Source organism: Schistocerca piceifrons, chromosome X (genome assembly GCF_021461385.2).
Source record: "Schistocerca piceifrons isolate TAMUIC-IGC-003096 chromosome X, iqSchPice1.1, whole genome shotgun sequence".
In the NCBI taxonomy this organism is placed as follows: Eukaryota; Metazoa; Arthropoda; class Insecta; order Orthoptera; family Acrididae; genus Schistocerca; species Schistocerca piceifrons.
Window position 1 is genome coordinate 212139078 of NC_060149.1, and position 18269 is coordinate 212157346.

General features: G+C 36.8%; 1 protein-coding gene across 1 annotated transcript in view; it reads right to left on the bottom strand.

Annotated features, from left to right (window-relative positions):
- LOC124721899 (serine proteinase stubble) overlaps window positions 1–18269 on the bottom strand; it is a 230786-nt gene that overhangs the window by 3004 nt on the left and 209513 nt on the right. The window contains exon 8 of the mRNA XM_047247053.1: window positions 7417–7571. Coding sequence (XP_047103009.1) covers window positions 7417–7571 — 155 coding nt within the window. The remainder of the gene's footprint in view (window positions 1–7416; window positions 7572–18269) is intronic.

Here is an 18269-nt window from a genome sequence, read left to right on the forward strand (position 1 = left end):
CACATGCCACAACCATTTTTAATCTGAGAAAATATTGTTTTTCTTCTTTTGTGCATTCTGTACCAATGAATGTGTTACATTTTACATCTCTTAATCCACAGAAAATTTCTGCACTGTAATGTACCTCTAATCCAGCTGACGGTAATTGAAAATAAAAAATTCATCACTATACACAGATAGTTTCAATGCATCAGTTCCTGAAGCATCCTAACAGTAAGGCTGGAAGTGTCTGGATAAACATACTAACAGCAAAATAACTTTTTCCAATGAAACTTGGCATTAGGTGCATGCTGAAATTGCAATAAGTATGAGTAGTGGTACTGTACACTTTCAGATAAATGCACTACAGGTAAACAATAGCAATGCTGGGAGCATTGTATTTTATTGACATACTTGAAACATGACAATAAATCAGTACAATATCTTATGTAATTTATCTGCTGCAGGGTGAAGGGCATTTGCAGTGATGTATATTTTTCCTTCATCCATTACAGTCTAGCTTACATAATTTGGCTTTGGAGAAACTCAATTGATTTAAAAATTATATTTGAAACACAGTAAATTGTTATTAAATGCATCTCAATATTTGTCCCACAAGAATCATGTAGCCATCACAGTATATAATTTAATTTTGTGTCATTCCCCATCTCATATATTTATAATTGACTATCCTGTGCTAAAGAAACCCTTAATTACCTTTGGCTTACAATGCAGCACACAGCAGTTTAAGGGCTGGACATGCAGTTGGCATGCCATATGTCAGTCTAACTAAGGTCTACAGTAGTTATAAATGTCTTAGCTTCATGAGTATTAGCAGACTACCTACTTCAACCTTTGGATAAATTCATGGTTACACTGTGAAAATACTGATATGAGAGTTCATAACAAGCCAGTATTGCTGTGAACTTTGGTCTATACTAGATTATGATACTAGGCCTGTTTGATAAAATCTGTGATTCCATTCTTCCTTCTGCTATGTTTTACCTGAAATCACATTACTGAAGTATGAAACGGGAGCCTGTGGGACCAGTGTACTGTATGGGAATATTTATTTAAATTTGTCACCTTTCCAAGTTTTCATGTAATAGCTACATTGGGATACTATTTTTACTTTTTTATTTTAAGAGAAAGTAATTATCCTATAAATTAAATTTGTTCAATTTGACTAGAAATGACATATTTCACATTTTACAATAATTTGGTTACAAAATTTATTATGACAATTTATTAGCCATTAAATAAAGAACTGTTATAATTTTCTTAAAGCAGACTCAGTTTTTCATAGAAAACAGTCATATGCAAAAAATATAAATTGTTTATTATTTTGAGGATGTGGCATATTCAGTAAGTCAAAGATTATCCACAAGGTTGACACAACTGTTCTTACATTGTTCACACTGACCTCACTCCTCATTTCTTTTATTGTTATCTCATCATTGTCCTGCTATGAAATTTTTATCCTAATTTCTCCATTTGTCTTCCTTTTGTTGGAGATAGACCATGGCCACTCCATTGGAAGTTTGCACCAAAGGGAACAACAAGTGGTGATTTGGTTTTTGTGGTTGGAATTTGTATTGGTGACCACAACCCATCAAAGACTTTTGGCAAAATACAGGAACATTGCCTTGCTGCAACGGAGCATCTATGGATGGACTGCAAAATTAAAAATAGTTGCATAAGTGTTACGCATGTGGAAGAAGCCGAATGACCATCCACAGCCACAAATGATGAGCTTACACATGACATGGCTCTGGTCGACAGAAGAACAACTACTGATGATGTGGCACATCATCTACAAGTTAGTCATAGTTTTGCCAATTAAATCTTTCACAACAGCCTTGGGTTTCATAAAATCTGTACAAGATGGATCCCAAAACAAATCACAGTGTTGCATAAACACACGTGTTTGGACATCTGCCAAAACCATTTGGATCACTATGGTAATGAATGTGACAGCTTCTTAGACAGAGTCATCACTGGTAACAAAACATGGATCCACCATTATGAGCTGGAGAGTAAATGGCAGAGTATGAAATGGAAACACCCAAAATTCTCCAGTAGGCAGAAGTTCAAAACCCAGCCATATGCAGGAAAACCGATAGATTTTTTGGGATGCACAAAGCCCAGTACTGGAACATTATCAGGAGTGTGGAACAAACAACAAACAGAGCACATTACAGTGAGATGTTTACTGATAGGTTAAAGCCTGCAATTTCAAGCAAATGCTTAGGACTATTGTCAAAAGGTTTTGTGTTGTTGCATGGCAATGCCCATCAACATACCCCTTCCCACACTGTTGCAATGCTCCAGAAACTCAAGTTTCAAGTAATGGTTCATTATCTGTATAGTTCTGACCTTGCACCTTCCAACTATCACTTATTTGATCCACTGAAGGAGACATGAAGGTGTAGTCAATTCACCTCAGACCCAGAAGTGAAGGACATGGTGTATGCATGGCTTAATGGTCAGTCAAAAACTTTCTTTTCTGAGGCAAATCTGTACAACAATGGACCAAGTGCATTGAAAAGCAAGGGAACTACATTGAAAAATGATGTTACCATATGTGTGCTCTTTGTAGTGCATAAAAGGAACACCTACATTGCAGATAATTTTTGACGTACCCTCTCATTTAATTATTTTTTACCTTTATAAATTTAGATGAACTCAAGGGATGCGTTTTCTTTGTAACTGTTCACTCAGGTATGCAGAAAACTATGTACGATAGTTAATTTGACCAGTTACTAGCTCTGGAACAATATAGAATTTCATGCTGAAATATACTGTTGGTCATACGCACCAAAAGTTAGATAGTCTTTGTTTTGAGCTTATATGGACCAGTCTTTGTCTAGATGCAGTTCTGTAAGTTAGTCTTTGTCCTGTGGACAGAAAATGCACCATGTACATCTTTTATGCTGGATGCTTTGATTTGTGTTGAAAATGCATTTGAAATGGTTTATAAACTTGTTAGCTGAGAACACAGATTTGTATGAAATCTGTGTATGCTTGCAACAAGACTCTTGTTAGTGAGGTGCAGAAAGCTGATGCATAAATTTCATTGCTTGCCATATCTGGATGGGAAATAAATCAAAATGTGACAAAAACGTGAGTAATGTTCAACAAATATGGATCTTTACTTCTTCCCCTGGAGAAGACAAACTCTGGAGCCACAAATGCATCCCCAAATAAACATGAGTATTAAAATTTTTTTAGCAGTGCAACAACCATTTTAGAACTGTTTTTAACACTGCATTTACATAACTAAATGCAATTCATTATTATCAAACTATGTAACAAGGACTTTTTAATTGGACATATGGAGCAGCAGTGCCAGAAATATTACAGGGATCCTGAAAAACCTGAACAAGCAGGCTCTTGAAGATTGACATCAACTATTCTCCAAAAGACTTTACCACTGCCCCCTATGTACTTCTCTCACAGAACTGCAAGGAGAAGATTAAACTAATTACAGAATTACTGTATTGCACACACACACACACACACACACACACACACACACACACACACCCTCTCCTGTCACCACATTTTTCCAATCAGTTTTTGAAAGATATTGTTTCTGGTATTCATGAGCTTAAGTTAGATAAGAAATCATGTATGTATCATGTAATATCATAGCTAGTTTCATATAAGCTTTTAATTGTGTCCCTTGTACATATGTAAATGTGTAAAATCAAATAAATCTGTTCTATTGTATTCTTGGCAGGATGGACTTAGTAGATAGCATTTTGCTATCATGTGCTATTTTTAAAGTTATATATTTAACCAAATAAGGTTCTGACTCATGCAGATGTTAAGAGCCTAACTAATGTGAGCATTATCTTTCCTGTGAAACTGTGATCTACTTACATTATCTATCCTTCAAAATTCTATGACTGGAGATTGCATTACCTATACCTCATACTCTGGATCATTGTTGTGGATCCAATTTCTGTCTATCCTCACCTTGTTTCATCTGTGAGGATCTCCTACCTATACCAGAACTACTAGGTTCCCACACATTCACTTCCTCACACTTAAGCCTATTTCTATATGGTCATGACTACCATCAAGAGATTTTAGACTCTGCAGCAACTTTTTCATTTCTAATTATGGTTATGTATCATATTAGTGAATAATGTTGCAGTTTGTTCAACTGTATTTCTGTATATTCTGGAGTTATGACTGCAGAACATATTTAGTTTAAGAAATGACTAATGTAAGCAATGCAAATCACTGTGACATTAGGGAAAGAGAAGGGAGGGAAGAGGGGTATATATCCATATGCATTGTATACTTTCTGTAATCACGTGCCCAACATCATGTCATCTCATTAATGAAGGGGCAAATCATGATAGAGATAATGCTACTGAGACATGGATGACACATCTTTGATAATCTCATGTCAATTTTCCACTGTAGAAACTTGCTCTCCAAATTTTCTATTTACGTATCAAGCAGAGTGGTTCATCAAACATTTCTGTACATCACCGTGGTAAAATATCCATATTAGTATGAAGAACATTTGAAGTACTGTTTCTGATACTCAGAGTTAGATAATAGTGATCAGAATATGAACTATGCATCATGAATAAGTGCATATTTAATCATTACTGAATTACAAGTTGATCAGCTTAAAACTACTCTTGGCTTAAAAGTAATATTTACTCAAAAATTTTATTATCAGTGTGGCATCCTTCAGTCCATTTTCAGTCTTTCATGCCCTTTTTCATTTTTATTTGCAGACTATATCCGATTTCTCTTAGTTGGTATGTGCTTTTAGCCATTGTCTCCCAAACACTGATACTACAGAATGTGTTGACATTAAATTCAGTGTATCAGTATGTCTGCTGCATATTTCTCCAATTGGCTTGTTTCACCCAGTTAGCCCAGTATCTGATCCATATTCATCACTATCACTACAATCTGGAATTCTTAATTATTATGTCTTTCTATGCATGTACTGAGTCTGGAAAGTTTTACCGTCTGTATGACACATAAGATTGGAAGTACAGGATCAGATACTCATTCCACCTGTGGCAGAAGCTTGTGATGGTTGGGTGTTGTGTGATGTCCTTAGGTTAGTTAGGTTTAAGTAGTTCTAAGTTCTAGGGGACTGATGACCATAGATGTTAAGTCCCATAGTGCTCAGAGCCATTTTTGTGGCAGAAGATTTGCGTGGTTTTTTTTTTTTTTTCAATTTTTATTTATTTATTTATTAAGCATTCAAAAGAATATTTTCTCTAGGACATGTAATATCGTTTTGGAAATTTATGGATCAACAGTTAGTGTGATTAATATTCCCAGAATGTTCCTGTTGCCATCCTCAGTTATGAATTTATTTTATTTCACTATTTATTTGCCAAGTTCTGTTGCACAATCCGAGCCATGTCTTTGTCATGGAACAAGTCAGTACATAGTTTACAGAATGCTGTTTAGAAATTTTATAAACAAAGAATTCAATAACTAATTAAACACAAAAAAGACAATATAAGAATAAGCAGCATATTATGGAGAAAAGTCCTTAATTGCTGTGAGGAACTCCTATACTCAATAGAAAGGGTGTGCCACAAACAAACCTTCCAACTTGAATCTGAATACATGGGGTTTATCACTCAATTTTTACAGTTCTGTTGGGTGCCTATTGAAAATGAAACTTGCTAAATAGTGCACACTTTTCTGTACAGTGCTTAAGGAATTGTTATATGACAACATAATGTGTTTTCCATTCACCATGCTCCCTGAATGAACATTGTAGATGCTTCTGAAAGAGTCACTATTGTCAACAACATAACTCATGATGGAATATATGTACAAGGATGGCAGAGTTAGAATTCTGAGATATGTGAACAATTAACTACATGAAGTTTGCAAATTGACACTGCAGATTGGTCTGACCGCCAATTTCTGGTCGATGAATAATCTTGATGAATGCATAAATTTGCTCCAAAATGTAGTACTATACAAATTAATAGAGTGAAAGTAAGCAAAGTAGACATGCTTTCACCTTTTTGTATCAAGAGACAGTGGAAATCATTCCTGTTGTGAAGATAGTAGCAATTCAGTTTCTGCACAAGACCTTGAAAGTGATACTTCGAAGAAAGCCCTCTGTCTACCCTCGGCCTTACAAATTTAAAATGTTTCACTTCACTGCCTCTTTGACCACCTTTGAACAATAAATTTTCACTTTTACAAGAGTTTCATGTCATAAAATGCATGAATTGTGTTTTGTAACAGTCAACGGCTAATCTGTTCTCTGTAAGCCACATGTTGGTACCAGCAGCAAAATGCATAAATGTCTTATGAAATTTTTTGGTCAATTTTGCACTCAGGTGTCATCAAATATTGTTGACCAGATACTTTGTATCCATGTGTGACAAATTTAGTATTGTTTTACTTAAGAACATGTTATAGGCATTTTGAGTCTTTGAGAATGTTGTAAGGCCAAAATGTGTAAGGTAGTACAAGACTAATATCAGTTTTTGAGTACATGCTGATGTTACTGATGACATCATTATCTACATCATTTACATTAGGTTCCATGCCTTTCACAGTAACAATTGTCTCATCTGCAAAGGGAACCATTTTTGTGTCATTTGTCATGTTTAGTGGTAAATCATTGATATATACCAAGAAAAGCAATGAGCCCATAACAGAGCCCTGTGGCACTCCTCAATTTACATGACATGAGTTAGATTCAAACCACTTCTCCGTTTGTCGACACTGGAGGACAACCTTCTGCTTCCTCCTTTGCAGGTACTGGTGAGCTTTCCCCTGAATCCATAATGTTCCAGCTAATGCAAAAGTATTATATAGTCCACACATGTCAAATGCTTTTGTTAAACCAAAGAAAATACTTGCTATTCACAACCTATTGTTGAGTTAGATTATTCTGTTTTATGCAGTAAAGTTAATTCATAATCAGTACCCTTTAAGCTTCTTAAACAACACAAAATCCTCAGCACACATTTAATACACAAAAATTTCCTTTACTACATAACAGTCGTGGATTTTCTTCTTTCATTAGATTATCTCTACTGCTTGAACTTAAAATTATGTCTTATAAGGTAAATGTGTTACATTCGGTTGACGTTTCGCATTTGCATCAATTGAAGTTGTTTTGAAAATTCAAAGTGTATTATGTATCCATTGCAGAATAAATATATTGACCCAAAAACATAACTGTTAAATTTTTACATTTTATTTAGCACAATAAGCAATGCCATAATGCAGGCTAATATTTTCAAAAATCATAAAAAAAACTATTGGTAATGTGTAAGCTATGTCTTTTTTTGAAAATAATATAGTTTATGGCAGCATTAGAGTTACATGTTACAGATGCACTTCTTAATTGTGAAAGCATCCCTTTAGCTTCACATTTTCAATGACAAAAGGAATAGGAACACAGTACATATAGCTTACCAAACAAGCATCCATGTGCCCATCACTGTGACCAGCACAAAACATTTCAGAGTACAGTTCCAAATTTATATTCTTATGTTCATGCCACTTTAAACATTCTTCGTCACTGAGAATTGGTACTGTAGCTTTCTGTAAGATATTTGTTCCAGTCTTCCCTGGGAATTAATAAATGTGATCAGTCATATCTATACACAGAAACAAGTGAAAAATAAATTACAATAAAAATGTCATCCACAGACATGTTCACATTGTTTTGGTCCTTCTCTTTGAGCATACACTGGGATGTCTATGGATTCATTGCAGTGAGTTCAGACAGAAAGTCTTGCAAAGTACTTTTGAACAAGTTTTCAAAAAATTGTCTTGAGCAGCTAGTTCGACAGCCCACACACAATGTAAATATATTAGACCTTATAGCTACAAACAGGCCTGACCTTATTGATGGTGTCAGTACAGAGACAGAGATTTGTGATCATGATGTCCTCATAGTGACTTTGGTTACTGAAGTTAGTAAATCAGTCAAGAAGGCTAGGAGAGTGTGTTTGCTAGATAGAGCAGATAATCAGTTGTTAGCATCCCACTTAGTCAATGAATTCACAAAATTCAGTTCCAGTATGATGGACATAGAGGAATTATAGGCAAAGTTAAAGCAGATTGTACAGGGTGGTCAAAAAGTATGTATAAATTTGAAAACTTAATAAACCACGGAATAATGTAGATAGAGAGGTAAAAATTGACACACATGCTTGGAATAACATGGGATTTCATTAGAACGAAAAACAATGAAGTTCACAAAATGTCCGACACATGGTGCTGGGCAGCAAAACGTCAGTGACTGCGCATGACAATTGTGTATAAAAGGAGCTGTAATGAGAGAGAGAATCAGATGCGCCAGCAGTCACAGCATGTTGATGTTACCTGAAAAGGCGCTTTTAGTGAAGCTATATTATCAGAATGGGGAATGTGCTAGTTCAGCGTTACGAACCTGTCGCCATAGGAAGGGGATTCGAATGGGTAAAGGTCCATTGACAAATGCAGCTGTGGCGAGACTGATTTCGAAGTTCGAAGCCACGGGTTGTTTGGACGATAGATAGTGGCCGACCAAGCACAAGGCATAATGCTGCTGAGACAGTTCAGGAAGAAATTGAGACTGTAGCGGGTTCGTCTATACATGGGGAAGTCAGCGCTCATGGAGTCGCATGGGCATTCCATACACTACTGTTTTGTTGGCACTTAGGTGTACCTTCCGATGCTATCTGTACAAAATCCATCGGTATCATGGCGATTTAGTGAAGTGGAGGGCATTTGCGGTGTGGGCGTTTCAAAAGATGGCGGAAGATGACGATTGGTTGTGTAACGTGTTGTGGACCGACCGAAGCTCATTTCAACCTCCGAGGGTCTGTCAATGCCCACAACTGCAGGATTTGGGCTACTGAAAATCCTAGAACTGTCGTGGAAACTCCATTGCACAACGAGAAAGTCACGACATGGGTTCGATTTACCACATCTACTGTTATCAGGCCTTTCTTCTTCAAGGAAATGCTTGATTCTGGTTTTGTAACTGCTACCACGATGGGTGAGAGGTACGCTGATATGTTACAGAATCGCATCATCCCCAGCCTGGCTGATAAACACCTGCTGGAGTGTACGATGTTTATGCAGGATGGCGCTCCACCCCATATTGCTAGATGCGTGAAAGATCTCTTGCGCGCTTCGTTTGGTGATGGTCATGTGCTCAGCCGCCACTTTCATCATGCTTGGCCTCCCAGGCCCCCAGACCTCAGTCCGTGCGATTATTGGCTTTGAGGTTACCTCAAGACGCAAGTGTATCGTGATCGACCGACATCTCTAAGGATGCTGAAGGACAACATCTGATGCCAATGCCTCACCATAACTCCGGACATGCTTTACAGGGCTGTTCACAACATTATTCCTCAACTACAGCTATTGTTGAGGAATGATGGTCGAAATATTGAGCATTTCCTGTAAAGAACATCATCTTTACTTTGTCTTACTTTGTTATGCTAATTATTGCTATTCTGATCAGATGAAGCGCCATCTGTTGGACATTTTTTGAACATTTGTATTTTTTTGGTTGTAATAAAACCCCATGTCATTCCAAGCATGTGTGTCAATTTGTACCTCTCTATCTACATTATTCCGTGATTTATTCAGTTTTCAAATCTATACTGACGTTTTGATCACCCGGTATATTATGCTCTGGAGAAGTAGTATGTACCGAGTAAATGGATTAAGGATGGAAAAGATGCACCATGGTTTAACAACAAAATTCAGAAAATGCTGAAAAAGCAAAGGCTGTTGCACCATTAGTCAGAGAATTACAGAAAAAAAAGTTAGTAGAGACTCACAAGTCAATAAAAAGGATTGTGCATGAAGCTTACAACTAGCATTGCCATCCTGTAGCAAAAGATCTTGCTAAGAACCCAAGAAAATACTGATCCTATGTAAAATTGCTCCACAGGTCAAAGGCTTTTATCCAGTCATTCATTGCCCAGTCTGGTGTAACAATGGAAGACAGCAAATGGAAAGCTGAAGTTTTAAATTTCACATTTAGGGAATTGTTTACACAGGAGAATCATACAGACATACCATCATTTAACCATCACACATAGTCTTTTATGTAGAACATAGTAATAAGCATCCCCAGCATAGTGAAACAACTAAAAGAGTTGAAAACAAATAAGTCACAAGGTCCAGATGTAATCCGAATTCAGATTTACTATATGACATTGGCTCCTTACTTTATCTTGCATTTATCTTGAATCTCTCCCCCAGTGCAAAGTCCCAAGTGACTAGAAGAAAGCAGGTGAGTCCTGTATGTAAGAATGGTAAAAAACAGACCCACAAAATTGCAAACCAACATCCTTAATATCAGTTTGCTGTAGAGTTCTTGAACATATTCTCAGTCTGAATATGACAAATTTCTTTGAGATGGAAGAGCTTCTGTCCACAAATCAGCACGGTTTTAGAAACTTAGCTTGCCCTTTTCTCACATGATATCCTGTGAACTACAGATGAAGGGCAATGGGCAGATTCCAGATTCCTAGAGTCCTGAAAAGCACTTGACACACTGTCTGATTATAGAGTGTTAATGAATGTATGAGGAAACAGAATAGGTTTCCAGATATGTGAAAGGCTTGACCTGCCCTTGATGGTGAGTGTTCATAAGAGACAAGGCTATCATCAGGAGAGAACCAGCAAAGTGTGGTACGACCGCTATTATTCTCTATATACATATATAATCAGGTGGACAGGGTGGGCAGCAATCTGTGGCTGTTTGTTGATGATGATGTGGTGTACAGGGAGGCATCATCATTAAGTGACTGTTGGAGGATACAAGATGATGTAGACAAAACTTCTAGTTGGTGTGATGAATGACAGCTTGTTGTAATTAAAGAAAAAATGTAAGTAACTGCAGATGAATAGCAAAAACAAATCCATAATTTTCAGATACAGTATTAGTAGTGTGCTGCTTGATTCAGTCACATTGATTAAATATCTAGTGATATGAAATGGAATGAGCATGTAATGATTGTAGTAGGGAATGCAAACAGTCGACTTCTGTTTATTGGGTGAATTTTAGGAAAGTGCAGTTCATCTGTAAGGGAGACCACATATAGGACACAGGTGCAACCCATTCTTGGGTACTGCTCAAGTGTTTAGCAACCCCACCAAGTCAGATTAAAGGAAGACATTGAAGCAATTCAGAGGCTGGCTACTAGACTTGTTACCAGTAAATTCAAACAACATGCAAGTATTATGAAGATGCTTCAGATATTCAGATGGGAATCCCTGGAGGGAAGATGATGTTACTTTTGAGGAACATTTTTGTAAAAATTTTGAGAACTGGCATTTGAAGCTGACTGCAGAATGAATCTACTGCCATCAATATGCATTTCATTTAAGGTCCATGAAGAGAAGTTGAGAGGAATTAGGACTTGTAGAAAGGCATATAGACAGCCATTTTTTTCTTGCTATATTTATGAGTGAAACATGAAAGAAAATGACTATCAGTGGTACAATGTACTCTCTACCACACACCATATGGTGGCTTCCAGAGTATGTGCTACTGTGTTGCCTGGCCCACTGCAATTGCATTTTTACATAATACTGTGATGCATACAGGGCATAATGATTATAATTTCAGATTTCTTCATATTAGTACATGACGCTAAACTTAGCATGTTCTTTACCCAATGCTCTCTGAAATAAAAAATATTTGCTACTGAACACTTCTTGCTGTACTGAATGTTTGTGAATTCTATTGTTGCTCTACTTGCAAATTTTTAAAAATTTTGGCAGTAAAGAGATGTGGATTTTACTCTATTTTTGTTAACCCTTGGATAAGTATGCCATTTTTCATAACATGAGTGGGTGTATTGCACACTTTGTACACATGTAGGAATAGCTGTATTTATGTTACCAAGGTATGTATGAGCAAAACCACAGTTAGTTTAAGTAAACAATGATAAAATAAACTTATATCAGTTAAATCACTATTTAATTAAACAATAATAAAACAAACTTTGGCTCTATTACTCTGTTGCTCCATAGAAGTCCTACCCACAGTAAAGACCCAATCAGAGCATTAAACAGTGCAGTTGTACCAGATCCCTGGAAACCATTTGTTTCATTACTAATTATGTTGTAGATAACTGCCTCATTGAGGAATTGTGCTGCTAGCTCAGAATCTGGACCATTTTCTTGCACAGATCGTAATTTTTTTTCTACCTAGCTTGCTGTTTATTTTATATTACTGCTGCTCATTTGGACATATGACAATGCAACTTACTATTGTGTTAGCTGAAGCTGTAGTGAAGGATTAAGTACAGGCCTGTAATTATAAAACAATAATAGAATGGTACAACACAATGTTATTTGTGATTGACACACTTTATAAATAGGTGTGCCTGCCTGAAGATTAAATGGCTTGCTGACAGCATATTGAATTCTGCCTAGGAAAATACGACAGTGTAAATATTCATTACACGTTTAACTTAGTTTACTACATAGCTCATCTGAACAACATTGAATTATTTTGCTACTGGTTTCTTCACAAGCACAAAAATATTTACTTTTTAGAGATTTTCATAAGACTGAAAAATTCAGGCTTAGTTTGGAACATTTTTCTCAGAAACTTTAGAAAATGTTTATAATTTGGGTTCTATCTTTGATCATGACATTATGCTCTAAAAAAAATCTTTGTACCCCTTGTTCATTCCACACTATGTTCCAGATAGTTATCATCTTGTTGCCTCATCACTAGAGGAGATCATTTGTAATATACAGTATGTTTTGATGATCTAAAGACTTTTGTTTGAATTTTCTGAACCAGTTCATAATTTGATTTAAGCCTGTGATCATCAGTAGCAAACAAAAGTATTCCTTGCTCTTCTTTCCACACAGTAATCTGTTACAGTTTGTAACCTGGGGTGCAGGAGCTGCAGATTAATGTTTTATAACTACAGTTTTTGAAGTAGCCTATGATTACATCGCAGAATACATCAAATTTAAAATTTATACCACTAGTATATAGTGTATTTTTCCAATTTCCATTTCAGAACTACTTTAGTATTATGTTAAAATAAGGCCGCTTCAGAAATTTTATATTTAAATCTCTGGTTAGTCTTACTTCATTCAATTTATAAGTTGAAATGTTAGACAAAGCATTATGCCATTCTACGAACAGCTCAAAATTACAGCTACAGCCATGCATACAGTTCCCTACCATATCTAAGTGACAATTTCTCCTTTCTTTATAACCAACATAATTTGGATGCTAAGCTACCAATTGTAAAGTTTTCTTGATTTGGGACAAAGTGGAGTACAAGATGTAGAGGAATCAAGCTGTATCCAACACACATTCTACAATGGGAAGATGAGTGGTGCAGTAAGAAAAGGGCATAAGAAGGGTGGGGACATGCTTCCTTCATGTACTGCTAGTAGAAAACTTGTGCCTCGAGCTTTGTACTGAGTACTTACAAAAGTGGAAGTGATAAATGCTTCTGTATGTACTATGACTCTTTTTCTCATAAGTGGTGTCCACTACAAACCTGTAACTGTTGTTATCACTCAGTTCAGTACAAGCAAACCACCAGGCAAACACGACATTAATGACATAGTGGCTTCTTCAAGCTATGCACATTTTTAATGTTTGATCTGGAAGGTTGACAAAGACAGCACTCATAACACTAACAGCACAAGAGTTTTCCACATTTACTTTTACTTTAACATTCATTGAGATTTTAACCACCTGACATGGCTGTAAGCTCAATAAATTTTTATTAATTCATATCAATGCAAGACCATGAATTCATACATTACTTTTACCTTCTTTCAATAATTCCAGGATAAAATTTTCAATTGTATTAACTTATTTTAATACTGAAAGTATGAAGTCTGTACATGCCCAGTAAAGGGTATGGGCCTCACATGCCAATGATAAGAATGAAAGCATCCAATACTCCAGATCACAAATAGAACTAAACCTAAAAAATTTTATGTCTGTCACAGAGTATAATACTGTGTTCGTCACTGAAGTGTACACCACTTTGGCAATTTAGATAAATGGCTCTGAACACTATGGGACATAACTTCTGAGGTCATCAGTCCCCTAGAACTTAGAACTACTTAAACCTAACTAACCTAAGGACATCACACACATCCATGCCCATGGCAGGATTCAAACCTGTGACCGTAGCGTTGCGCGGTTCCAGACTGTAGCGCCTAGAACCACTCGGCCACCCTGGATGGCAGCAATTTAGATACACAAGTGTAATTATCACATAGGCTTAATTGGAGGTAAGGCAGCTCACAGCCTATATCATTCATTGGTAGGATCCTGGGATATTGCAGTTATTCTACAAAGGAGACTGCTTACAAATCACTTGTCTGTCCTGTCTTAGAATACTGCTCAACAGTGTGCAACCCATATAAAAGAGGTCTAACGGGGGATATTAAGCCTACACAAAGAAGGGAGCCATGAATGGTGACAGTTTTGTTGGCTCACAGGAGTATGTCACAGAAATGCCTAAAAACATGAATTGGCAAATAACAGAAGACATGCCATTATCCATCAAAACCCTACATACAAAGTTTCAAGAACCAGTGTTAAGTGAATAACTTAGACTTATTCCCATATGTGCAGTGTCTGTTGTTTCAGTCATGTCCAAAAGAACAGACACCATTCCTGATACTGCAGCCCCACATATACTCTCTAGAGATATTCCTGTCCCCAATGTATTGCTCCTGTGGGAGCCATGAAGACAAATTAAGACTTATTGGAGCATGCTCAGAGGCCTGTAAGCAGAAATATTTCCCATGCTTCATATGCAGCTGAAACGAGAAGATATCCTAACAAATTATACAATGGTAAGTACCCTCTGCTCTGAATTTTACAATTGTTCACAGAGTAGGTATGTGGATGTGGATGTAGATGTAGATGTAGAAAGGATCAAGTGAAAGTATATTCCAGAGAAATTACTGTTCGAAGATTGATCAAATATAACCTGTAAACGAAAGAGCACTAAAACTTCTTACAAGGAGGTCAGTATGTAGCTCTTCTTCCACGTGCAGGATCATTCATTATTCAAGCTACCATGATTTTTAGGAAACATACTGCAAAGCCCAAAGATATTCTGAAATCCACCAATACCACTCCACACCATAGTATATTCAACATATTCTGCATAAGAAATTAATTCCACTTTACATTTGACATTGCTACATCAGATATATACAGAATATACACTTAGATCAGATAAACACATCAGTAACTGCAAAACACAAGGCCACAACAAGAGCATATGCCCAGTTTTGATGAAATAAGAATGCTAATAAGCTTCTGCAACAAAGTGTACACTTTGTATTGAAACTTCCCAACAGAATAAATATTTGACCCAAAAGGGAATTTGAACCCAGAACCTTGCCTTTTGTGGACAATGCTCCTACCAACTGAACTATCCAACCATTTCTTACAGCCTATTTCAATGAAGAGAATGTGAAAACAGTACTCCATATAATTTAAATTCTGTCTTACCATGATTACTAGAAGAAGATGATTGTCTAATACCTTCAGCTGATGTTTAAATTTCTGTGCCTACTTTTACTCCATTTTTTAGAAATACAAGTGAGAAAACTGTAAAAATTATATTTTAATTGTATTATTTTAAATTATTCATTGTTAACAACATTTTTGCACACTATCTGATCAAAAGTATTCTAACACCTATTAATGGACATTAATATAAGGTATTTCCACCTTCCAACTTTATGATGGCTTGATTTTCCATGAGGTGTCTGAATGTCTGCGGAGAAGACAGCCCAGCCTTCCTCAAGAACTGAAACTGGAGAATATAGTTGTGTCTAGCATTAGGTTCTGGAGTGTAGTTGATGTTCTGACTCACCTTCATTAGCTTCAGGTTGGGACTATGGGCAGTCCAGTCCATTTCAGAAATGTTATTTTCCACAAATAATTGCCTCATAGATCCTGTTTTATAACAGGGTACAGTGTCATGATGAGACATAGAATCATTGTCTCAGAACTCTTCCTCTACTTTACTCAGTACTGTAAAATGTGTTTATATCCTTCTGCATTTAGCATTTTCTTAAGCCCAACAAGGGGACCACACTATCATCACAAAAAACAGCCCCATAAAATAACACCGCCTCCTCTGTATTTCATTGTTAATACCACATGTGGTGGTAGGTAATGTTCTCCAGGCATTCACCAAACTCAAACCCTTCCATTCGTCTGTAACATGGTACAGTCTGATTCATCACTCATGTACAGTGTCACTCTTTACACCACCTCAAGCATAATTTAGCACTGACCACAGAAATGTGTGCATATGAGGAGCTGCTTGGCTATTGTACTCCATTTTTTTTAAATCACAGCCATTGTGCTAGCTGGAGTGCTGCAGATGGTGTAAAACCAGTACCAGGTGACCATGTGGCCCTCTAATGTGGGCATAAGTGATGGCAGTTAAGTGTTATGTACCTTATCTCATCAAAACTATAAAGACATCCATTATCCAATATTAATATGGGGTGTGTCAGCCCCTCACATTTATTACGGCTTGAACCCTGCTGGGAACACTTTCAATGAGGTGTCTGAATGTCTGTGGAGGAATGGGAGCCCATTCTTCCTCAAGAACTGAAACCAAAGACAGTGGTTATTGGTTATGTTGGGCACTGGGGTCTGTAGTGAAGTCAACATTGTAACTCATCCCAAAGATATTTCATTGGGTTCAGATTGGGATTCTGAACAGCCCAGTGCACTTACGGAATATTATTGTGCACAGACCATTGTTTCACAGATGCTGCCATATGATAGGGTGTACTGTCATGCTGATAGAAACAATCAGTGTCTCCCAATCATTCCTCTGCTGTACACAGTACACATTGCTGTATTGTGATCACATTCTTCCACATTTAGAGTTTTTGTAAGTGCAGTAAGGGGACCACAATCTAACCACAAAAAACATCCTGCATACTGTAAGATCACTGCCTCCCTAATTAACTGTTGGCACTACTCATGAGGGCAGGCAAAATTCTCCAGGGATTCACAAACTCCAAACTCTTTGATCAGACCATCAGTTCAAATCAGCTAATTTCCAGTCATCCACTGTCCGGTGAAGTCTCTCTGTACACTACTTCATGCATCACTTATCACTTACTACAGAAATGTGAAGCATATGAGGAGGTGCTTGACCACTGTAACCCATCTTTTTTATCTCCCTATGTACAGTAATTGTCCTAGCTGGACTGCTTGTAGCACTTTGAAACTCGTGAGTGATGGCTTCCACTGATTTCATGTAATTTTTTGGGACTACCCTCCGCAATGCTCAACAGTCCTTGTCTCTAACTGCATGAGGCTTGCCTAGCCTTGGTTTAGCTGTGTTGGTTGCTGCATGTTTCCACTTCACAGCCACATCAGCAACGTCTCACTTGGGCTGATTTAGAAAGGTTGAAATATCACCGATGAATTTGTTGCTCAGGTAACATCCATTGACTTCCCTGTCCAAAGTCACTCAGCTTTCCTAAGTAACCCATTCTGCTGTTACATCTTCTCTACTGACAACACAATGCCCCCTACCTTCTTTTACAGTGGCAAGTCTAGTGGTCAATTCTGCATTACATAAGTGTGTCCAGACATTTTTGATGAGACAGTCTATATGGGGATACAATCGACAATGTTAGTGTTCATCCAGTTTTAAATAGGTTGTTAGATTATGATGACCATTTAGCCATAACTGACAATATGACAGCTATAAAATGTGTGTTAACTGAGAAAACCATTAGAATAGTTACTGAAGTCTCAATAGAAACCTATAGAAGAAAACTGCAAAGCACTGAGGGATATGAGACAGCAAATGTAAATTTTAAATTTAAAGCATTTGTAATATATTCCTCTCTGTTTTAATTGACTGTTTCCCAACAAAAACTAAAAGATGGCAGCAGTAGCGTATCAAAGAAACTGTCAATAACAAAAAGCATTTTAAAGCATCGTGTAGCAGAAAGAAAGAACCATACTTAATGATCATAATAAGCAAAGACGTGCAACTGCTTTCATATTACAGTAGGTATTGTTGTATATGGAGAAAGATTTTTTTTTAAATCATAAAAGCTTTAATGTCATGTCAGAGATTAATAATTCTTAACACAAAATCAAAGCAATATGGACTGTAGTTAGGAGGAAAATGGGAAAACTCTATTAGGGACCATGGCAATCTTGTAATTAAATATAATGACCAAATGGTCCATGCTTTCAAACATGTAGCAAGTATCTTTAACAATTACTTTCTAAATGTAACTGAGAAACTCAGTGCAGTCAG